Here is a 25,380-nt window from a genome sequence, read left to right as displayed (position 1 = left end):
ATATTTGTAATTGAAATAAATGTAACTTCTCTTATATTTTATCTACTTGAAATAAGAGCCTCCACCCTTATCTAAAAATCTTCCCCAAAGATAAGATTATATTTTTCTGCTTAATGAGGAGTATTGGGTCATCAAAATGAAGACCTTAGAAATGAAAAACTTATTGTAGCAAAGCAAGCAAGGACCCTGGGGGGTCCTGGAAAATCAGATTTCCTCAATGAAAACAATTATAAAAGTTAACCTTTGGCTTAATAGCATATAATTTTAGTAAAACAATATTCTTTTTTTTTAAAGATTGTATTTATTTATTTGATAGACAGAGATCACAAATAGGCAGAGAGGCAGGCAGGGAAAGAGAGAGGAGGGGAAGCAGGCTCCCTGTTAAGCAGAAAGCCTGGTGCAGGGCTTGATCCCACGACCGTGGGATCATGACCTGAGCCAAAGGCAGAGGCCTTAACCCACTGAGCCCAGGGCCAGATGGCTTCCCAGGGGAATTCTACCAAACATTTAAAGAAGAACTAATTCCTATTCTCCTGAAACTGTTCGAAAAAATAAAAATGGAAGGAAAACTTCCAAACTCATTTTATCACCTTGATCCCAAAACCAGACAAGGATCCCATCAAAAAAGAGAGCTATAGACCAATATCCTTGATGAACACAGATGCAAAAAATTCTCACCAAAATACTAGCCAAAGGATTCAACAGTACATTAAAAGGATTATTCACCACGACCAAGTGGGATGTATTCCAGGGCTGCAAGGTTGGTTCAGCATCCGCAAATCAGTCAATGTGATACAACACATCAATTAAAGAAAGAACAAGAACCATATGATACTCTCAGTAGATGCTGAAAAAGCATTTGACAAAGTACAGCATCCCTTCCTGATCAAAACTCTTCAAAGTGTAGGGATAGAGGGCACATACCTCAATATCATCAAAGCCATCTATGAAAAACCTACCGCAAATATCATTCTCAATGGAGAAAAACTGAAAGCTTTTCCACTAAGGTCAGGAACATGGCAGGGATGTCCATTATCACCACTGCTATTCAACATAGTACTAGAAGTCCTAGCCTCAGCAATCAGACAACAAAAGGAAATTAAAGGCATCCAAATCATCAAAGAAGAAGTCAAACTATCACTCTTCGCAGATGATATGATACTATATGTGGAAAACCCAAAAGACTCCACTCCAAAACTGCTAGAACTTGTACCGGAATTCAGTAAAGTGTCAGGATATAAAATCAATGCACAGAAATCAGTTGCATTTCTCTACACCAACAACAAGACAGAAGAAAGAGAAATTAAGGAGTCAATCCCATTTACAATTGCACCCCAAACCATAAGATACCTAGGAATAAACCTAACCAAAGAGGCACAGAATCTATACTCAGAAAACTATAAAGTACTCATGAAAGAAATTGAGGAAGACACAAAGAAATGGAAAAATGTTCCATGCTCCTGGATTGGAAGAATAAATATTGTAAAAATGTCTATGCTACCTAAAGCAATCTACACATTTAATGCAATTCCTATCAAAGTACCATCCATCTTTTTCAAAGAAATGGAACAAATAATCCTAAAATTTATATGCAACCAGAAAAGACTTTGAATAGCCAAAGGAATCTTGAAAAAGAAAGCCAAAGTTGGTGGCATCACAATTCCGGACTTCAAGCTCTATTACAAAGCTGTCATCATCAAGACAGCATGGTATTGGCACAAAAGCAGACACATAGATCAATGGAACAGAATAGAGAGCCCAGAAATAGATCCTCAACTCTGTGGTCAACTAATCTTCGACAAAGCAGGAAAGAATGTCCAATGGAAAAAAGACAGCCTCTTCAATAAATGGTGTTGGGAAACTTGGACAGCCACATGCAGAAAAATGATATTGGACCATTTCCTTACACCACACACAAAAATAGACTCAAAATGAATGAAGGACCTCAATGTGAGAAAGGAATTCATCAAAATCCTTGAGGAGAACACAGGCAGCAACCTCTTCGACCTCAGCCGCAGCAACATCTTCCTAGGAACATCGCCAAAGGCAAGGGAAGCAAGGGCAAAAATGAACTATTGGGATTTCATCAAGATCAAAAGCTTTTGCACAGCAAAGGAAACAGTTAACAAAATAAAAGACAACTGACAGAATGGGAGAAGATATTTGCAAACGACATATCAGATAAAGGACTAGTGTCCAAAATCTAGAAAGAACTTAGCAAACTCAACACCCAAAGAACAAATAATCCAATCAAGAAATGGGCAGAGGACATGAACAGACGTTTCTGCCAAGAAGACATCCAGATGGCCAACAGACACATGAAAAAGTGCTCCATATCACTCGGCATCAGGGAAATACAAATCAAAACCTCACACCAGTCAGAATGGCTAAAATCAACAAGTCAGGAAATGACAGATGCTGGCGAGGATGCGGAGAAAGGGGAACCCTCCTACACTGTTGGTGGGAATGCAAGCTGGTGCAACCCCTCTGGAAAACAGCATGGAGGTTCCTCAAAATGTTGAAAATAGAACTGCCCTATGACCCAGCAATTGCACTACTGGGTATTTACCCTAAAGATACGAACGTAGTGATCCAAAGGGGCACATGGACCCGAATGTTTATAGCAGCAATGTGCACAATAGCCAAACTATGGAAAGAACCTAGATGTCCATCAACAGATGAATAGATCAAGAAGATGTGGTATATATACACAATGGAATACTATGCAGCCATCAAAAGAAATGAAATCTTGCCATTTGCGACAACATGGATGGAACTAGAGCGTATCATGCTCAGCAAAATAAGTCAAGCGGAGAAAGACAACTATCATATGATCTCCCTCATATGAGGAAGTGGTGATGCAACATGGGGGCTTAAGTGGGTAGGAGAAGAACAAATGAAACAAGATGGGGTTGGGAGGGAGACAGACCATAAGTGACTCTTAATCTCACAAAACAAACTGAGGGTTGCTGGGGGGAGGGGGGTTGGGAGAAGGGGGGTGGGGTTATGGACATTGGGGAAGGTATGTGCTTTGGTGAGTGCTGTGAAGTGTGTAAACCTGGCGATTCACAGACCTGTACCCCTGGGGATAAAAATATATGGGTATAAAAAATTAAAAATTTATTAAAAAAAAAAGAAATATAGGCAAGTTGTTTTTGGCTCTGGGAATCTTCAACACTGATCATATTGAGATTTCGGGTATGTCTGTGTGTGTTTGTGTATGTGTTCCTTTTTACTTTTGCTAATGCAGTTCTAGGACTTGTAGAAAGTTGTTTTCCTTGCAAATATCTATACTTTTATTCAAAGATTATTTATAGTTTCTATGAGGGACAGTTTCATAACCCCCAAAATATTGTAGAATCAGTAGATGTTTTTGTCAACTCCTGATTTCTTTGTTTCTACTATTATAATTAATTCTTCAGAATGAGTGCTAAGAGGCATGGTACATGAATCATTCCACCCTATGACAGTCTCAGATTAAATAAATTATTCATATGAATTCATATAATTTCACATATACATTCTCCCTTTGTGCTGACATATTAGAAATTAGATTACTTAATTATGATATATTTATGGAATTGAACATGTATATACATATAATAAGAACTTAGAAAATATGACACTTTGATTAATTAAGATGGACTCCTTGAGACTGTATTCTAAGTCCTGTGTTAGAAATGTCATATTGTGACGTTGGCAATGTTTAGCTGTAATTATCAGTACACTGACCAGTATAGAAAAGTATTTTTACTTCTATGATCTTATATGAAGGGAAAATTCTGGTCATGTTGATATATTTTCCTTAGTGATAAAAAAGTGAAAACATATTATTTATATTTTTAAAAATTAAGAAATTAACCAACACCTATTTACACATTACATACAAATGATCACTTATTTAGTTTTCTTTTTTGACAGGAGCTACTTTCATTGATAGTCACATGTATCAATAAAATATAATAGCATGACTCAATTTTAAAAGAAGATTAGCTATATTTAAACTCTACAGAATTCACCATCCTTGGAATCTCAAAATGTGATAGGATTTAAGTTTATTAGATTGTCATATAAATAGATATTAAGTTCCCTGCCAATGATGAGTAATGACTTTTGTCTGTAACTAAAAATATGGACTTAATATCAGTATTAAGAGAAAAGTATATGCTTATTATTCATTCAACACACACTGAACATTATTTCAACTTAAATTTATTCCCTCTTTAGTTAGGTAATATCAAAAGTTTTTTGGTTAAGTAATACTGAAAGATTTTTTTCCCATTTATTTATTTTCAGAAAAACAGTATTCATTATTTTTTCACCACACCCAGTGCTCCATGCAAGCTGTGCCCTCTATAATACCCACCACCTGGTACCCCAACCTCCCACCCCCCTGCCACAACAAACCCCTCAGATTGTTTTTCAGAGTCCATAGTCTCTCATGGTTCACCTCCCCTTCCAATTTACCCAAAAGCACATACCCTCCCCAATGTCCATAACCCTACCCCCCTTCTCGCAACCCCCCTCCCCCCAGCAACCCACAGTTTGTTTCGTGAGATTAAGAGTCACTTATGGTTTGTCTCCCTCCCTATCCCATCTTGTTTCATGGATTCTTCTCCTACCCACTTAAGCCCCCATGTTGCATCACCACTTCCTCATATCAGGGAGATCATATGATATTTGTCTTTCTCCGCTTGACTTATTTCGCTAAGCATGATACGCTCTAGTTCCATCCATGTTGTCGCAAATGGCAAGATTTCGTTTCTTTTGATGGCTGCATAGTATTCCGTTGTGTATATATACCACATCTTCTTGATCCATTCATCTGTTGATGGACATCTAGGTTCTTTCCATAGTTTGGCTATTGTGGACATTGCTGCTATAAACATTCGGGTGCACGTGCCCCTTTGGATCACTACGTTTGTATCTTTAGGGTAAATTCCCAGTAGTGCAATTGCTGGGTCATAGGGCAGTTCTATTTTCAACATTTTGAGGAACCTCCATGCTGATTTCCAGAGGGGTTGCACCAGCTTGCATTCCCACCAACAGTGTAGGAGGGTTCCCCTTTCTCCGCATCCTCGCCAGCATCTGTCATTTCCTGACTTGTTGATTTTAGCCATTCTGACTGGTGTGAGGTGATATCTCATTGTGGTTTTGATTTGTATTTCCCTGATGCCGAGTGATATGGAGCATTTTTCATGTGTCTGTTGGCCATCTGGATGTCTTCTTGGCAGAAATGTCTGTTCATGTCCTCTGCCCATTTCTTGATTGGATTATTTGTTCTTTGGGTGTTGAGTTTGTTAAGTTCTTTATAGATTTTGGACACTAGTCCTTTATCTGATATGTCATTTGCAAATATCTTCTCCCATTCTGTCAGTTGTCTTTTGGTTTTGTTAACTGTTTCCTTTGCTGTGCAAAAGCTTTTGATCTTGATGAAATCCCAAAAGTTCATTTTTGCCCTTGCTTCCCTTGCCTTTGGTGATGTTCCTAGGAAGATGTTGCTGCGGCTGAGGTCGAAGAGGTTGCTGCCTGTGTTCTCCTCAAGGATTTTGATGGATTCCTTTCTCACACTGAGGTCCTTAATCCATTTTGTGTGTGGTGTAAGGAAATGGTCCAATTTCATTTTTCTGCACGTGGCTGTCCAATTTTCCCAACACCATTTATTGAAGAGGCTGTCTTTTTTCCATTGGATATTCTTTCCTACTTTGCAAAGATTAGTTGACCATAGAGTTGAGGGTCTATTTCTGGGCTCTCTATTCTGTTCCATTGGTCTATGTGTCTGTTTTTGTGCCAGTACCATGCTGTCTTGATGATGACAGCTTTGTAATAAAGCTTGAAGTCTGCAATTGTGATGCCACCAACTTAGGCTTTGTTTTTCAATATCCCTTTGGCTATTCGAGGTCTTTTCTGGTTCCATATAAATTTTAAAATTATTTGTTCCATTTCTTTGAAAAAGATGGATGGTACTTTGATAGGAATTGCATTAAATGTGTAGATTGCTTTAGGTAGCATAGACATTTTCACAATATTTATTCTTCCAATCCAGGAGCATGGAACATTTTCCCATTTCTTTGTGTCTTCCTCAATTTCTTTCATGAGTACTTTATAGTTTTCTGAGTATAGATTCTGTGCCTCTTTGGTTAGGTTTATTCCTAGGTATCTTATGGTTTGGGGTGCAATTGTAAATGGGATTGACTGCTTAATTTCTCTTTCTTCTGTCTTGTTGTTGGTGTAGAGAAATGCAACTGATTTCTTTGCATTGATTTTATATCCTGACACTTTACTGAATTCCTGTACAAGTTCTAGCAGTTTTGGAGTGGAGTGTTTTGGGTTTTCCACATAGAGTATCATATCATCTGCAAAGAGTGATAATTTGACTTCTTCTTTGCTGATTTGGATGCCTTTAATTTCCTTTTGTTGTCTGATTGCTGAGGCTAGGACTTCTAGTACTATGTTGAATAGCAGTGGTGATAATGGACATCCCTGCCGTGTTCCTGACATTAGTGGAAAAGCTTTCAGTTTTTCTCCATTGAGAATGATATTCGCGGTGGGTTTTTCATAGATGGCTTTGATGATATTGAGGTATGTGCCCTCTATCCCTACACTTTGAAGAGTTTTGATCAGGAAGGGATGCTGTACTTTGTCAAATGCTTTTTCAGCATCTATTGAGAGTATCATATGGTTCTTGTTCTTTCTTTTATTGATGTGTTGTATCACATTGACTGATTTGCGGATGTTGAACCAACCTTGCAGCCCTGGGATAAATCCCACTTGGTCGTGGTGAATAATCCTTTTAATGTACTGTTGAATCCTATTGGCTAGTATTTTGGTGAGAATTTTCGCATCTGTGTTCATCAAGGATATTGGTCTATAGCTCTCTTTTTTGATGGGATCCTTGTCTGGTTTTGGGATCAAGGTGATGCTGGCCTCATAAAATGAGTTTGGGAGTTTTCCTTCCATTTCTATTTTTTGGAACAGTTTCAGGAGAATAGGAATTAGTTCTTCTTTAAATGTTTGGTAGAATTCCCCCGGGAAGCCATCTGGCCCTGGGCTTTTGTTTGTTTGGAGATTTTTAATGACTGTTTCAATCTCCTTACTGGTTATGGGTCTGTTCAGGCTTTCTATTTCTTCCTGGTTCAATTTTGGTAGTTTATATGTTTCTAGGAATGCATCCATTTCTTCCAGATTGTCAAATTTGTTGGCGTAGAGTTGCTCATAGTATGTTCTTATAATAGTTTGTATTTCTTTGGTGTTAGTTGTGATCTCTCCTCTTTCATTCATGATTTTATTTATTTGGGTCCTTTCTCTTTTCTTTTTGATAAGTCTGGCCAAGGGTTTATCAATTTTATTAATTCTTTCAAAGAACAAGCTCCTAGTTTGGTTGATTTGTTCTATTGTTTTTTTGGTTTCTATTTCATTGATTTCTGCTCTGATCTTTATGATTTCTCTTCTCCTGCTGGGCTTAGGGTTTCTTTCTTGTTCTTTCTCCAGCTCCTTTAGGTGTAGGGTTAGGTTGTGTACCTGAGACCTTTCTTGTTTCTTGAGAAAAGCTTGTACCGCTATATATTTTCCTCTCAGGACTGCCTTTGTTGTGTCCCACAGATTTTGAACCGTTGTATTTTCATTATCATTTGTTTCCATGATTTTTTTCAATTCTTCTTTAATTTCCCGGTTGACCCATTCATTCTTTAGAAGGATGCTGTTTAGTCTCCATGTATTTGGGTTCTTTCCAAACTTCCTCTTGTGGTTGAGTTCTAGCTTCAGAGCATTGTGGTCTGAAAATATGCAGGGAATGATCCCAATCTTTTGATACCGGTTGAGTCCTGATTTAGGACCGAGGATGTGATCTATTCTGGAGAATGTTCCATGTGCACTAGAGAAGAATGTGTATTCTGTTGCTTTGGAATGAAATGTTCTGAATATATCTGTGATGTCCATCTCATCCAGTGTATCATTTAAGGCCTTTATTTCCCTGTTGATCTTTTGCTTGGATGATCTGTCCATTTCAGTGAGGGGAGTGTTAAAGTCCCCTACTATTATTGTATTATTGTGGATGTGTTTCTTTGATTTTGTTATTAATTGGTTTATATAGTTGGCTGCTCCCACATTGGGGGCATAGATATTTAAAATTGTTAGATCTTCTTGTTGGACAGACCCTTTGAGTATGATATAGTGTCCTTCCTCATCTCTTATTATAGTCTTTGGCTTAAAATCTAATTGATCTGATATAAGGATTGCCACTCCTGCTTTTTTCTGATGTCCATTAGCATGGTAAATTCTTTTCCACCCCCTCACTTTAAGTCTGGAGGTGTCTTCGGGTTTAAAATGGGTTTCTTGGAGGCAACATATAGATGGGTTTTGTTTTTTTATCCATTCTGATACCCTGTGTCTTTTGATTGGGGCATTTAGCCCATTAACATTCAGGGTAACTATTGAGAGATATGATTTTAGTGCCATTGTATTGCCTGTAAGGTGACTGTTACTGTATATTGTCTCTGTTCCTTTCTGATCTACCACTTTTAGGCTCTCTCTTTGCTTAGAGGACCCCTTTCAGTATTTCCTGTAGAGCTGGTTTGGTGTTTGCAAATTCTTTCAGTTTTTGTTTGTCCTGGAAGCTTTTAATCTCTCCTTCTATTTTCAATGATAGCCTAGCTGGATATAGTATTCTTGGCTGCATGTTTTTCTCGTTTAGTGCTCTGAAAATATCATGCCAGCTCTTTCTGGCCTGCCAGGTCTCTGTGGATAAGTCAGCTGCCAATCTAATACTTTTACCATTGTATGTTACAGACTTCTTTTCCCGGGCTGCTTCCAGGATTTTCTCTTTGTCACTAAGGCTTGTAAATTTTACTATTAGGTGACGGGGTGTGGGCCTATTCTTATTGATTTTGAGGGGCATTTGCTGAACCTCCTGAATTTTGATGCTCATTCCCTTTGCCATATTGGGGAAATTCTCCCCAATAATTCTCTCCAGTATACCTTCTGCTCCCCTCTCTCTTTCTTCTTCTTCTGGAATCCCAATTATTCTAATGTTGTTTCGTCTTATGGTGTCACTTATCTCTCGAATTCTCCCCTCGTGGTCCAGTAGCTGTTTGTCCTTCTTTTGCTCAGCTTCTTTATTCTCTGTTATTTGATCTTCTATATCGCTAATTCTTTCTTCTGCCTCATTTATCCGAGCAGTGAGAGCCTCCATTTTTGATTGAACTTCATTAATAGCTTTTTTGATTTCAACTTGGTTAGATTTTAGTTCTTTTATTTCTCAAGAAAGGGCTTTTATATCTCTGGAGAGGGTTTCTCTAATATCTTCCATGCCTTTTTCAAGCCCGGCTATAACCTTGAGAATTGTCATTTTGAACTCTAGATCTGACATATTACCAATGTCTGTATTGATTAGGTCCCTAGCCTTTGGTACTGCCTCTTGTTCTTTTTTTTGTTGTGAATTTTTCCGCCTTGTCATTTTGTCCAGCTAAGAGTATATGAAGGAGCAAGTAAAATACTAAAAGGGTGGCAACAATCCCAGGAAAATATGCTTTAACCAAATCAGAAGAGATCCCAAATCGTGAGGGGGGATTTCTCCCCTCTCACGATTGAGTGAGGGATCTCCTCTGATTGGGATCTCCTTTGATTGGGATCTCCCAATCTCTTCTGATTGGGATCTCTTCTGATTTGGGGATAAAAAGAGGTTCAAAAAGAAAGAAAGAAAAAAAAGAAAAAAAGAGATTGAATTAAAAATTTAATCAAGAATTTAAAAAAGAATTAAGAAAAAAAAAGATTGAAGAGATTAAGATCTCTTCTGATTTGGGGATAAAAAGAGGTTCAATAATAAAGAAAGAGAAAAAAGAAAAATAAAGAATTAAAAAAAAGAAAATGAATAAAGAAAAGTATAAAAAAGAAATATATATATATATTAGATAATCTAGTTAAAAAACGTTAAAAAAGAAAAGGGTAAAAGTTATAAAAAATTTTAGCAGAAGAAGAGAAAAAAAAATGAAAAAGAAAAAAAATTAAATTAACTGCAAGACTAAAAAATCACAGGCAGAAAGCCATGAGTTCCATGGTTTGTTTTCTCCTCCTTTGGAATTCTGCTGCTCTCTCCTTGGTATTGAAACTGCACTCCTTGGTAGGTGAACTTGGTCTTGCCTGGATTTCTTGTTGATCTTCTGGGGGAGGGGCCTGTTGTAGTGATTCTCAAGTGTCTTTGCCCCAGGCGGAATTACACTGCCCTTACCAGGGGCCGGGCTGAGTGATCTGCTCGGCTTTGCTTTCAGGAGCTTTTGTTCCCTGAGCACTTTCCGTAGAGTTCCGGAGGACGGGAATACAAATGGCGGCCTCCTGGTCTCCGGCCCGGAGGAGCCGAGAGCCCGGGGCCCCGCTCCCCAGTGCGCCCTCAGCGAACAGCTCCTAGTAACTCGCGTCTGCCTAACCTCCGGCCGCGCTCCGAGCTCACTGAGCTTGCGACCAGTTCCAGGCAATTCCGAGCTGCGAGCTTACTGTCGGCTCTGTAGTCTCTGTCTCTGTAGCCGGCTTTCCCGTTCCAATATCCGCAAGCTCTGCGACACTCAGACACCCCCGATCCTTCTGTGACCCCGCGGGACCTGAGGTCACGCTGACCCCGTGTGGGCTTCGCCCCGGTTTAGCCTCCGGAGCGATGTCCCTCAGCGGAACAGACTTTTAAAAGTCCTGATTTTGTGCTCCGTTGCTCCGCCGCTTGCCGGGGGCCGGCCCCTCCCCCTGCGGTCTATCTTCCCGTCGCTTTGGATTTACTTCTCCGCCAGTCCTACCTTTCAGAAAGTGGTTGTTTTTCTGTTTCTAGAATTGCTGTTCTTCTCTTCGATCTGCCGATGGATTTGCAGGTGTTTGCAATCTTTAGATGAGCTCTCTAGCTGATCTCCTGCTAGCTGAAGTAGTCTCAGCCTGCTACTTCTCCGCCATCTTGACTCCTCCCCTGAAAGATTGTTTTTAACACCAGGAGCTCACACAGACACACACACACCCATATTTGGCTTGTGTTTGTTATTTGGCTGTCACTTGCATAAAATCTTTTTTTCTTTTAAAGATTTTATTTATTTATTTGACAGAGAGAGAGATCACAAGTAGGCAGAGGCAGGGAGAAGCAGGCTCCCTGCTGAGCAGAGCCTGACTCGGGGCTCTATCCCAGGACCCTGAGACCATGACCTGAGCCGAAGGCAGCCAAAGGCAGAGGCTTAACCCACTGAGCTACCCAGACGCCCCGCCTGCATGAAATCTTAACACATTATTTTATGTAACTGACAACAATGAAGCAAAAAAGAAAGCTAATACTAATCTATTCTTTTTAGAAAAGGAAACTATGATGCAGGTTAGTTTTATAAGTTGTATAAATTTACTCAATGAGAAATCATAGGTGTCAAGTTCTGAGTGCATGTTTTATTAACATACTTGTTACAATAAATAGACATTTTCATTTCCTTGGGTCTCCATTTTGGCATTCATGTATGCTTACTTTTTTTATTCTTTATTTCATATGCTTTAGCAGAAGCTAATACTCTGAGATAGTAATTTTAGCACAAGAATAAGGACAAAAGTAGCTTGTAATGGTCTCAGAAAGGCATGAAAAATGTTGCAGAGATGGCACTTGGCACACAAAGTGTCAAGATACTGGTGACATGAAGGGTCTTAAGTGTGTTTTTGTCTATACTGAAAGATTAAACAAAGAAAAAGAATAAAATTCATGAAAAAGAATTATTTAATAAAGAACATACTGAGGTAAAATGAGAGAAAAAATGATTTTTAAAAAATGCAGGAGAATTTCCCTAGAGAAGACTAGAAAAAAGGAGACAAGGAGTTGAGGAGAATTAAGGCATCAGAAAATTATGAGGTGGATGTAGCACATCTGAAAAATAATGAGGCAAAAGAAAGGGAAGTAGAATAAGCATGAATCAGAATGCTTTGAGCCTGTAAGTACACCAACAACTAGTCTTGTGCAATAAGAAAAGACTTTAAGTGGGACGCCTGGATGGTTCAGCAGATTAGGCATCTGCCTTCAGCTCAGGTCATGATCCCAGGGTCCTGGAATCAAGTCCCACATCAGTCTCTCTGGAGCCTGCTTCTACTCTCTGCCTGCTGTTTCCCCTTCTTGTGTGCTCTCTCCCTCTCTTTCTATCAGTAAATAAATAAAATTTTTAAACAAAAAAAAAAAAGAAAGAAAGAAAGAAAAAGTTTTTAGTGGCTTTTAAGAACAATGCTAAAAGTTTTGATTTAAGCACTAATGTGGAAACTATGCAGCCATGTAAGAGTAAGAAGAATGACAAACATCATTGGTTCATTTTAAGCCACTTTAAGTTTATTGAATATTTTGCCTTTTGAGAGATTAATTTTTAAATCTTCCTGCCATATCTTCTTGAATGACATGCATACAGATTGTCAAAATGCTGAAAGACTTTTAATTTTTTTATCAGATATTAATGATTACATGAATGAAAACCTGTTTTGTTTTGTTTTTTTTCTCTTGTTTGCAATATGGTGTATTATTAAATATTGTGCACAATCTTGTCATTTACCTAGACTTGCCAGCTGTGTGCTTGCATAGATAAAAAGGATTTTTTAAGTTGCAGTAAATTTAAAGTTAACAGAGATCTAAGTACTCTTCAAACAAAACCATATTTTGTGAGACATTACTAGTCTCTCAAACAATATTTTAAATTAAAATAGAAAATCTCTCTACAATATAATATTTTAAAGGGAAAAGAAAACAAAGCACCCCTTTCTAAATGTTAAGATTTTCTCCGGTTTTATTCTGGTCAAAAATTGCTTGGCCATCTGTGATCACATAAATGAAAAGGATCTATTTTTAATTGTAGAAAATTTAAAATTAATATTGTTCTAAATAGTTTTCAAACTCCTTTAAAGACTTTAAAATAATAAAAAATAACTATACAAATAACATTTAAAAATAAAAAGCCCTGGAATTCAACAACAGTGTTTTACAAAACTGTCTGTTTATATAAGTGAACCATTAAAATGCATTTTTAATTATAATAATATGTCAGTGGACAATTAACTAAGATAATAATACTTAGAAAATATCCATTTCCTGAATAGAGGAAGTTTCTTGGCCAAAGATATGAATTAGAAATGTCGGGAGATTTAGGAATTATGAGGAGACAATTAGTTGAGTGGTTAAAAGCAGCCATCCACAAAATATTTTTGGAACTTCACCAAAGTGTTATTCTTAATTCCAACAATATATAAATAATTTAAATGTTTATAAAAAAAAGTATGACTAATTTCCAAATATATTGCTTTGCATATAGAAAGAGTTTTGCAAGTGTGATGTATTTTTCCTCAGTTTAAAACTCAGCCTTTTACATGTTTTAATGATACATTTCATGCATACTGAAGAATATATTTAAGGCATGTATGGAATATAAAGAATAATACAATAAATGTCTGTGTTCTCATGCAAGCCAATTTGAAAGTATTACTGATATTGTTCACAATCTTAATACAAATATTCTGAATATTTTGTGCTTTCTTTTTTCCTCATAATCTCACTATATATAGTATAATTTTGAATTTGATATAAACTGAATTTTACTGTAAATTTCACTGATATTTTACAACTTAAAATTATATTTTAAAAATTTGTGCAGCTACAATTGAGTCATAATCATTTTCAATTAGAATTTCACTGGATAAACATGTCAACATATATCATTGAGATGAAAACAATTAGAAAACTATAATACATGTAAAATTTGACCATTAAGAAATATATTTGCCTGCTGCCTAAACTTTACTTTAAGCATCATTGGCTTGCATTTAAAAATAAGGCTATACATTTATTGTTTTTTAGAAATGTGAAGTTATTTTATTATTTTATTAAAGAAATATAAGGTCATGGGCGCCTGGGTGGCTCAGTGGGTTAAAGCCTCTGTCTTCGGCTCAGGTCATGATCTCAGGGTCCTGGGATCAAGGCCCGCATCGGGCTCTCTGCTCAGCAGGGAGCCTGCTTCCTCCTCTCTCTTTCTGCCTGCCTCTCTGCCTACTTGTGATCCCTCTCTCTGTCAAGTAAATAAATAAAATCTTTAAAAATAAAAAAGAAATATAAGGTCATATTGACGTATCTTGAGCTTTTAATATTCCTGAAGTATTCAGTTGTGAACAAAGAAGAAAAAATTAAAAATTGAGAATATATCTGAATTCATACATCTTGAAGATCTTTAGCTACTATCAGGATAGAAGAAAAAAATAAAATGATACCAAGTGTCAATGAATTAAACAGTAAAACAAGTTCCATGTGCCTCAAATTGCACTACTCTGATATTTTTTGTAAGGTCAGCTTCAAGAATAGAAAATGAAGGAGTTTAGAATATAAACTTATATAGAATTATTTCCTGAGCACATTCATTTAATTTGTTATCAGCACCAATTATTCATCTCACTAAATGAATTTGTAAATGTGAAGTTAAATATTAAAAATATTATTCAAAACTCAGGTTAAAAACAAGTAAGATTTAAAATGAATTTAAAATTAAAATTCACGTATTGAACTAACAGAAAATGTTATTAGGAAACAAATTATTATAACTCGGGTTTATCAGCTTAACCATCACAGACAGAAGATGGGAAAATAATTACTAGTCAGATGACACATATTTACTGAGTGCCTACAATAGTTTCTCCACAATGTCCAATATGTGGGCTGATGTTCTGAGTCAAAGAAGAATAAAATTTTTTAACAGTGTTATATAATTAAATGTAAGATACCTAATTCCAAATTCATTATTGTTTCCTTTGCATTATACTACACATATTATTGTATTATTATTTTTACCAACATTATTGTTATTATGCTTTGAGATTTTTAGGGATGTATCACTGAAACATGGTTTCCTCAGTCATAGATTGAAGTGATGTATTGGGATCTTTTCATATGGATTACTATAAATCTGTGTTTTTATCTATGACCCTTGGATACTGGAAGTTAGAGTTTATGAACCCTTTGGAATCAAACTTTGCATGAATATAAGTGGATGATTCAAGGGAGAAGACCTTTAGATTTTTGTCATATTCTCTAAAATATTAGTGATTTAAGATATCTGTAATCCTGTAATCCTTACTGTAATACATATGGGTCATTTCTTCAAACTTTTTCCACTTAAAAGAATAGAATCTTTTAAGCACTATATTAGTATTTTAAACATACACATATATTAACAATTTAAATATAGATATATAAATACAAATGTATACATATAAGTATGAGAGATATAAAAAATATTTCTTCTATTGCTTTATCTGAGTTACAGGAGGATATGGCAATCAGTTAGAATCTCAGTCTAATTTTATGGCAAATCAGTTGGGTTCAACCAGTACCTAGTGTGTGTCTACTCTGTACCAGATATTCTGACAAGATCCAGGGATTCAAAATTGTATAAAACATTATTTTGATCTCTAGGTATTCAACTATCATATAGTCAAGAAAAGAAGAAACAGATATGTGTTTAATAACATGTGAACACCCATGAAAAGGAACCACATAGCTTCATGTAATGAATAAATAAATACCAATTCACTAGATTGCCTTAATTTATACATTTACCTTATTTTTGATGATTCGTACTTTGTGGTAGACGCTGAATTGTGCCCTGTGATGAATGTTAGCAAACATACAAGTTTGCCTTGCTCTTTTCCCAATGGAATCCGTAATACAGTGGAAAGAAATACCAATATGAATCAATAAGAAAGCAATTAGATGAATGAGAAAGGCAAAAAGAAGTAATATTCTTCTCCTGGAGTTGTTCAAGAGCAATGATTCAAGTTTTTTGAAAAGGCAACACTAAATGTTAAGGGGATTTCCAGTTATAGAAGTTACAAGGAAAATTCTTACTGAATTTATGACTAAGAAATCAAATTTTAGCAGTTAAGTTTCTCGTGAGGGCCTAAAACCAAATATCCAATATCAGGAGGGACACTGCATTTCTTTGCTAAACATACACAGATTTTGAGGAAGTGACTTGAAACTTTAATAAAGATTTCAAACCTCTATAGACTTTGTGGGAAAAAAAGGCACCAATGTAAGTGTCCCTGAAATGATTTTCATATCGTATCGTAAACTAAATGTATGGTAGTTGTTCACAAATATAAAATAACTGAGGAACTGAAAAACTCATGGGAGCTCTTGTTATAAATAATCATAGTTCAAAGTCATCTATAATTTTGGTAACTGACCTTTATACACCATGAAACAGAAAATTATATCCAGATCAGAGTCTACAATAGGGTGGTCAAAATGGTATCCTTTATACTTCTTAGATTTAGGCCCTGCCAGCCACCCTATGGACACTGGGGAGGGTATGTGCTATGGTGAATGCTGTGAATTGTGTAAGACTGATGAATCACAGACCTCTACCCCTGAAACAAATAATACATTATATGTTATTTAAAAAAAAAATTTAGGCCTTGCTAGAAAGCAAATTTTGTTTCTACTCTACTTTATTTTTAAGGTAACAAAGATACTATTTTTCAGGGAAGTAAGTTGGTTGCTGAACAGAAAACTATGCGTTGAGATTTGTCCTACCATCTATTTACATGCCCTGTATGCAGAAGCCTACTGCAACGAGAGGACTGATAAAGTAATATGTCATCACCAAGCATGGTTCAGTACTTTCCACAAGGTTAACACTCATTAACAAGAGAATAAACGTCTAGATTAAGCCAATCTAACAAATTACAGTGTATATATTCAATTGGCCTTACAATAATCATTATAGAGATTTAAAGACCTTTCTAAATTCAAGTTGATGCTAGAGAACCTTTGGGAAGTTTTACTTTAAGATATCTAATTTACTTAATGACAATTTGAGATTGTCAAGCCAGTTTAATGGTCCTCAAAGTGGAGTGAGCACCAAAGCCAAAGGAAGTCCAAGTCTCCAGGAACTGGCAAATATTTGGGTGTTTTGTGAGGTTCAGGCCTGGATGCTGTTCATTAAAATCACATTCATAACACCGAAAACCATAACCATTCCTTAGGTCTTATCCTACTAAACATATAAGCAATATTTGACACTTTTAAAATTACCTCCCTATTTCATCTTTTTTTGAGAGAGAATGTGAGGTGGATTTGGGGATGGGCAAGAACCTTAAGCAGACTGTGCATTGACTGTGGAGCCCAAAACGGGACTTGATCTTGGAACCCTGAGATCAGACCTGAACTAAAATCAAGAGTGGGTTACTCAGCTGACTGAGCCACCCTTGCATCCCATCACCTCCCTACTTCTTGAGTCAATCTTCACTTGGCTATAAGCCAGAACTCTTTCATGGTTCTCCTACTACCTCACCAAATAATCCTTTCAGCTTGATTTGTTGATTTCTTTCATTTCTTCACCTAAATTTAAAGATTTTATTTATTTATTTGACAGACAGAGATCACATGCAGGCAGAGAGGCAGGAAGAGAGAGAGAGGAGGAAGCAGGCTCCCCGCTGAGCAGAGAGCCCTATTCGGGGCTCGATCCCAGGACCCTGGGATCATGACCTGAGCCGAAGGCAGAGGCTTTAACCCACTGAGCCACCCAGACTCCCCTCTTCACCCAATTTTAGATAGTCCTAGCATGAGACTTTTGACATGTGTTTTATTAGAAACTACACATCCAACCACATGGTTTTATATATTGTATTTTGCTGGCAGTCTTTAATTTCTATTCTTTATGCAAATCTTTCCCTTAAACTGACTACTGAATGCTTCTTTGCTGTCTAATGATTGATTCTTGGCATTCTACCTGTGTTATATATCTTCAAATAACTGCCTTCCCTCCATTGTTCAAATTTTCCCACTTTGCTTTCTACCATAGCAGACTTAAACCATATGAACTGAATGAAGAATCCCTCTTGCCCTCTTACTTCCAGCTGGATTTTATGAGAGACCCCAGAATGAAGTCTAGAGAGCAAGGGAAGAGTAATATTGGCGTATTTATGGCCCTGGATCCTTTTCACTAAGATCACCATGTGTTGTCTGCAACACTTTGCTGAACAACACAACTTTCTTAGGGCAATCCTATTTCTGGAAGTAGTCTTTATGGTTTGTGGTAACGGCTGTTTTTCTTAGACTTAGGGATTATCATGGCAACCACTCTCTCATTAGTTATTAGCCCCCAGAGTACTGTACAAACACTTCTTGATTTTCCCAGACCTAACCTTTGTAAATAGTCTCTTCCCTTTATTAAATTCTTTTCAAATCACCCCATTTCAGTACGCCATCTGTTTTTTTTTTTTTTAAGATTTTATTTATTTATTTGACAGAGAGCGATTACAAGTAGGCAGAGAGGCAGGCAGAGAGAGAGAGGAGGAAGCAGGCTCTCTGCTGAGCAGAGAGCCCGATGCGGGACTCGATCCCAGGACCCTGAGATCATGACCTGAGCCGAAGGCAGCGGCTTAACCCACTGAGCCACCCAGGTGCCCCCACCATCTGTTTTTTGATGAATGCTAACTGAAAGTCTTCATCACATCAACTGCCCAAAAATTAGCGAATCCTCCTTGCTTTTTCTTTCACTCTCCCTGGAAATTGATCTGGTCCATATTTTCTACTATTTACTCCATTCTTCCTCTGTCCATACCAGATACACAGAATTCTTTCCCAACCCTTGAATACCCCAAGCATAGTTTCATTTTAGGGTCTTTTTGTTTATTTTTGTCTAAAAGGTTCTTTTCTTAGACATCTTCATGCCTGACTCCTTCAGTTTCTTTAGAACTATAATGAAATATCTCTTATTAGTGAGGCATTGGCATTCCTAGATAACTTTATATAACATAAAACCCATCACACCATTCTTTTTTCTACCTATATCCCCCAAATTACTTTTCCTCAAATGTATATGAAGATTAGATGAGTATATTACTTACTCATGTATTTATCATTTTCAGTGTTCATGTTTTTTCCTTCCATAGATTCAAGTTTCTGTTTAGTTCTTCAACTTAAAAAAATTATCATTTTTTAAAATTTTTATTTATTTATTTGACAGACAGAGATCACAAGTAGGCAGAGAGGCAGGCAGAGAGAGGAGGAAGCAGGCTCCCCGCTGAGCAGAGAGCCCAATACAGGGTTCTAACCCAGGACCCTGAGATCATGACCTGAGCCACAGGCAGAGGCCTTAACCCGCTGAGCCACCCAGGCACCTCATTATCATTTCTTATAGTTCAGATCTGGTGTCAGATTCTCTAAGCTTTTAGTTACCTGAAAATGTATTTATTTTAATCTTAAATTTTAGAGGATATTCTTTCTGCATTGAATTATTGGAAGAAAAATTTTAAATTTAGAGGATATTCTTTTTTTAGAAGAATAAATTAAATTTTATTCTTAAATTTTAGAGGATATTCTTTCTGCATATTGAATTATTGGAAGAAAGGCAACTTTGTTGTTATGGTGGTTAGCTCTTTAAAGCTGTCAAGTCATTAATTTCTTTACTATCTTCCGTTCTCAGTTACTTCTGATAATTTTTCTACCATCCTTATCTTTGTTTACAATATGTAATATGCCATTTTTCTTTATACGTTTTGAAGATTTTCTCCGGATATTTTCCTGTTTGATCATGATGTGCCAAATTACTTTGTTTCTGAGACCTACTTGAGTTTATTAGATATTATAATGAATATACTATTAATATACTATTAATATATAATATTATATAATATATCATTAATATAATATTAATGATATATTATGTAATATTAATTAATACATGATATTGATATAATTAATTATAATTAGAAAATTATAATTGGATGTTTTAATCACATTTGACATTTATTTATTATTTGTATTTCCATCTTCTCTCTCTTCTCCTTCTGGGAGTCTTATTACATGTACATTAGACAGTTTAATATTGCTCAAAGCTTCATATACCTCTATTTATTTTTCTCCAAACTTTTTTTTATATATATTTTTTACTTCAGCTCTTCAGATGGGATAATATCTATTGATTCACTTTTTAAGGTTACTTACTTTTCCATCATAAACTCTTACCATTTTTCTGCTAAGATTTTATATATTCATTCAATAAAACATTTATTTTAATTCTGTGTGTGTGTGTGTGTATAAAGATTTTATTTATTTATTCATGAGAGACAGAGAGAGAGAGGCAGAGGGAGAAGCAGGCTACCTGGAGTAGGGAGTCCAACCTGGAGTAGGGAGTCCAACACTTGACTCCATCCCAGGACCTCGGAATCGCAATCTGAGCTGAGGGCAGACGCTTAACAAACTGAGCCACCCAGGTGCCTCTCTTTGAATATATTTATAGGGATACCTGAGTGGCATCTGCTAGTGTTGCCTTTGGCTCAGATGGTGATCCCATGGAGTCCTGCCTCCAGATTCTTGCTCAGCAGGAAGCCTGCTTCTCCCTGTCTGCCACACTCCCTGTTTGTGTTCTCTGTCTCTTTGACAAATAAATAAATAAAATCTTTAAAATAAAAAATAAAATGAATATATTTATAGTAACTTTTAACCTTTTTGTATTTTAAAGGCAACTTTCTCAGCCATCGTGGCAACAGATTTTTATTGACTTTTTTTTTCTTGATTCTGATTCACATATTCCTACTTATTTACATGAGTGGGATTATTGCTTGTATATTGGACATTATGGAGGATAAATTGTAGAGACTATGTGCTCTGTTATCTTCTTCTAGAGATCATTGATTCTATTTTAGTTGGGACTGTTGGAGTCTACGGCATGGTTGGAGTCGAGGACCAAACCAGGCCCTGACTGGTGTCTCCTTCAAAGTCCGGACACCTTGACAAGGTTAAGGACGGGAAAGTAGAGTAACACTGAGAAAGGGTCTGTGTTATGTGTCGTGTGCTGGCCTACATGACTTCCCACACACTCTCCCTACAGTAGGGAACAATGTGGTCAGGGTCATGAATTCTTTGTTGGTCCTTGTTGTTCTGTACCTCCCATAACCCACTCCCTGGTTGATTGTCTTGCTAATGGTTTTAGCCGAACCTACCTGTCGTCACGAGGTTTGCTTGTAGAAAATGTAAACTTGTTATAGAAACTTGTGGTCATCTGCCTATGTACAGATGTATTACTCCTCCTATTCTGGTCTGCCTTATAAATGATTGTAAGATGTGGAATAAAATCGGCACTGTTGGACATCCTCTTCAGTGTCCCTCCTGCCCCCATCTCTTTGTCTCTTAATTTCTTTTCATCATCTTCTTAGCCCTCATGGTTTTCCTGGTCGATTCGTCTCACTGGCCGCGACATGGGACATTACTATTTCTGATCACCTTGAACTTGTATAGGCTTGGTTTTATATTTTGCTAAGGCAGAGCTGTCTAAATGCTTTATATTAACAAAGTTCCTGTAACTTGGTGAGACTTTCAACTTTCAAATTGTGTGCCCATCAATTTTTTGCAGGGATTTGATATAGGCTTTGCTATAGTAGGTCTGGAACAGATAGAGCTATAATTTTAATCTCAGTTTCAGGACTAGAGTGACAAAAAGATTTTAACAAATTTTCACACTTGGGTTGAAACAGGCCTTAAGTGGTTCCTGACACTGTTTAACCTCAATTATCTGCCCTGCTCTAAATACGTAGCAGATGCTATCTGATAAACAATTTGTAGACCTCCTCTGTATATTAAAGCCCAGTCCTAGTTAAGGTAACATGTAGAGTTTAGACCCAAATTGCTTCTCGCACTTGTAGGCAGTTGACTTCTCTCTGGTGACTTACCTCATTAAGTCCAATAACTGCCCCACTCACTAATTACTTCTTCAACTCAGTGCTACCATCATATTCTGATTAGATGCAAACTCATGGTGCTAAATGATATTGTATTTGTCTTTCTCTGACTGATTTCACTTAGTGTTATACATAACCCTCTAACTCCATCCACGTCATTGCAAATGGCAAGGTTTCATTCCTTTTTGTGGCTTAATAATATTCCTGTGTGTGTGTGTGTGTGTGTGTGTGTGTGTGTATCTCCTCTTCTTTATCCATTCATCCATTGATGGACACTTGCCTGCTTCCATAATTTGGCTATTGTAAATAATGCTGCTGTAAACGTACGGGAGCATGTACCCTTTGAATTAGTTTTTTTGTATTCTTTGAGTAAATAAGCAGTAGTGCAGTTATTGGATCACAGGGTAGTTCTGCTTCTAATTTTTTTTGAGGAACCTCCCTACTGTTTTCCACAGAAGCTGTAGCAATCTGCATTCCCACCAACAGTGCACAAGGGTTCCTTTTTCTCCACATCCTTGCCAACACTTGCTGTTTCTTGTGTTGTTGATTTTAGCCACTCTGACAGGTTTGAGGTGGTAGCTCATTTTAGGATTTTTTTTTTAAGATTTTATTTATTTATTTGTCAGAGAGAGAGAGAGAGTACACACAAGCAGGTTAAGTGGCAGGCAGAGGCAGAGAGAGAAGCAGGCTCCCCGCTGAGCAGAGAGCCCAATGTGGGACTTGATCCTAGGACCCTGGGATCACGACCTGAGCTGAAGGCAGTGGCTTAACCAACTGAGCCACCCAGGCGTCTCCTCATTGTAGTTTTGATTTGCATTCCCTGAGAGTAAGTAATGATGAGCATCTTTTCATGTGTCTGTTGGCTATCTTCTTTGGAGAAATGTCTGTTTATATCTTCTGCCTATTTTCTGATTGAATTATTTGTTTTTTCAATATTGAGTTTTGGAAGTATTTTATATATTTTAGACACCAACCCTTTATCAGATATGTCACTTGCAAATATCTTCTCCCATTCAGTAGTTTGCCTTTTAATTTTTTTGATTGTCCCTTGCTTATGAGATGTATCTAGAAAAATGTTGCAATGGTTGATGTCAGAGACATTATTGCCTGAGCTCTCCTCTAGGATTTTTATGGTTTCAGGTCTCACATTTAGGTCTTTAATCCATTTTGAATTTATGTTTGTGTGTTTCTTACAGAATGTGGTCCAGTTTCATTCTTCTGCATGCATGTAGCTGTCCAGTTTTCCCAACAGCTTTGATGAAGAGACTTTTTCCCATTGTATATCCTTTCCTGCTTTGTGGAAGGTTAATTGATCATGTAATTGTGGGCTTATTTCTGAGTTCTGTATTCTATTCCATTGATCTATGTGTCTGTTTCATGCATACAGTATTGTTTTGATGACTACAGCTGTAATATAACTTGGAGTCAGGAATCCTGGTGCTGCTTTAGAGACTGTATTACATACAGAGTGGGGCTTCTTGGGGCTCTTCCAGCCTTGATCACTCCCCTCCCTCCCCAGCCTCTATTATACTGAGTTCATCTTTTTCCCATGCATCCTATAACCAATCCACAGGACTGTTTTACAAATTTGGGGAAAAAGCTTTGTACAGTATGATTTTGCAACTTACTTTTTTCATGCAGCATGTTTTTGAGATTTATCCTTATTGACAGAAGAGGCTCTAATTCATTATAATTGCTCAGTTGTATTGCACTGTATAATTACATCATCACTTATCTATCCACTAGCCCATTGATGGACATTCAGATTGTTTCCAGTTTTCTTTTACCAACAGAAATGCAGCGAACATTCTTCTGTATGTCCTCTTGTGAACATGGCAATTTCCCTAGAGTATATACTTAGAAGTAGGATTTCAGGGTCACAGGATTTGGTCATCTTTAACTTTCCTAGATATTGTCAAAGTATTCTCTGTGGTTATACCAATTCACACTCCTTTCCTTGGTTTATCAGGGCAGGTTTCCCTGTCCTTGCCAATAGCTGGTGGTGTCAGACATTTTAAATATGTCAACCTAAGAGGTGTGAAATAGTTTTTCAAAATGCAATTCTGGGGGGAGGCAAACCATAAGAGACTCTTAACTGTAGAGAACAGTTGCTGGAGGGGAAGTTGGTGGAGGGATGGGGTAACTGGGTGATGTGATGAGCACTGGGTGTTATGTGCAGCTGATGAATCACTAAATCCTACCCCTGAAACTAATAATATACTATGTTAACTAAATTGAACTTAAATTAAAAATGCAATTCTGGGTGCACGTGGGTGGCTCAGTCTCAGTTAGCATCTGACTCTTGATTTTGGCTCAGGTCATGATCTCAGAGTTGTGAGACAGAGCCCTACATTGGGCTCTGTGCTGGGCGTGTAGTCTGCTTGAGATTCTCTCTCTCTCTCTCTCCCCCTCTCCCTCCCCCACCTCCACTTGCATGCTCTCTCTCTAAAAAAGAAAATGCAATTCTCTGTTACTAATGACATTGTATTTTTTTGTTTGACTAGTTGAGTTTGAACCACTTGCAATATGATTACTCATTCCAAGCCTCATCTCCTGATTTTCATAAAACATGAATACCGGTGTTTTGGAGTCATTCTGAAAATTGGAGACCATGTGCACAGTTTCTGACTCTGTTTCTGTCTGTCTCAAGTCTTTCTTCCAACAATACCCACAAGCCTGCCCCCCACACTGAGGAGATATCCGCCTCCCACCCAACCAAGGGTTGTGGTCTGCAGCAGCAGGAGATAGTAACAAGAGGCTCCATTGGAGCTGGAAGGACCTTCCTGAGAGCCCAGCGGGAGTCCCAGGAGGGCCCTTACATGCAGTTGCTGTGCCACAGAGCTTGTGGAATCAGTCAGGTCTGTTGTGTTAACTGATCTCCCTTCTCTCCCCTTGCACCTTTACAGTCCGTTCTCATACCACGGCCTGAGCAATCCTTCTATTTATTATTTTTAAGATTTTATTTATTTATTAGAGAGGCAGAGAGCACAAGCAGGGAGTATGGCAGGCAGAGGGAGAAGGAGACTCCCTGCTGAGCGAGGAGCCCAGTGTGTAGGACTCGATCTCAGGACCCCGGGATCATGACCTGAGCCAAAGGCAGGCACTTAACCCACTGAGCCACCCAGGCGTCCCCCAAGCAATCCTTTTTTTTTTTTTAAAGATTTTATTTATTTATTTGATAGACAGAGATCACAAGTAGGCAGAGAGGCAAGAAGAAGGGGTGGGGAAGTAGGCTCCCCGCTAAGCAGAGAGCCCGATGCGGGGCTCGATCCCAGGACCCTGAGATCATGACCTGAGCCAAAGGCAGAGGCTTAACCCACTTAGCCACCCAGGCAACCCCTGAGCAATCCTTTTAAAGCCAAAGGCAGATCTTGTGCTCTTGTGTGGCTTCTGATCTCACTCAGAGTGAAAGCCAAAGTCCTTATCATGGCCTGTGCGTTGAGTTCCCACCCACTGGTTTGTTGCCCATTTTCATCCTGAAATGAATCTGCAGGATAATGTCCAGCATTCCAAAGCCAAGAAGTAGAGGAGGGATGGAAGAGTGCAGCGCACAGCTGGTGTTGAATCACTTGGATCAGTTAGGTGCGTGTGTAATGAGTTTTTGTGTAAAATGGACTGCTTCCTGTGGCCATAGTCAAAGTAGCATCGCAGCCTTGGGAGTCTCAGTGGGAT

At 37.6% G+C, this 25,380-nt stretch overlaps 1 protein-coding gene and 1 pseudogene across 1 annotated transcript in view; one reads left to right on the top strand and one right to left on the bottom strand.

The window, feature by feature from the left end:
* LOC122906946 overlaps positions 1-25,380 on the bottom strand; it is a 441,004-nt pseudogene that overhangs the window by 156,379 nt on the left and 259,245 nt on the right.
* Positions 1-25,380, top strand: part of LOC122907409 (serine/threonine-protein kinase LATS2-like) — a 171,393-nt gene that overhangs the window by 112,598 nt on the left and 33,415 nt on the right. The window contains 1 exon segment of the mRNA XM_044250286.1: positions 24,359-24,566. Within this exon segment, the coding sequence (XP_044106221.1) occupies positions 24,359-24,566 (208 nt within the window).

Source organism: Neovison vison, chromosome 5, assembly GCF_020171115.1.
Source record: "Neovison vison isolate M4711 chromosome 5, ASM_NN_V1, whole genome shotgun sequence".
In the NCBI taxonomy this organism is placed as follows: domain Eukaryota; kingdom Metazoa; phylum Chordata; class Mammalia; order Carnivora; family Mustelidae; genus Neogale; species Neogale vison.
This window is presented reverse-complemented; position numbering and strand designations above follow the sequence as displayed.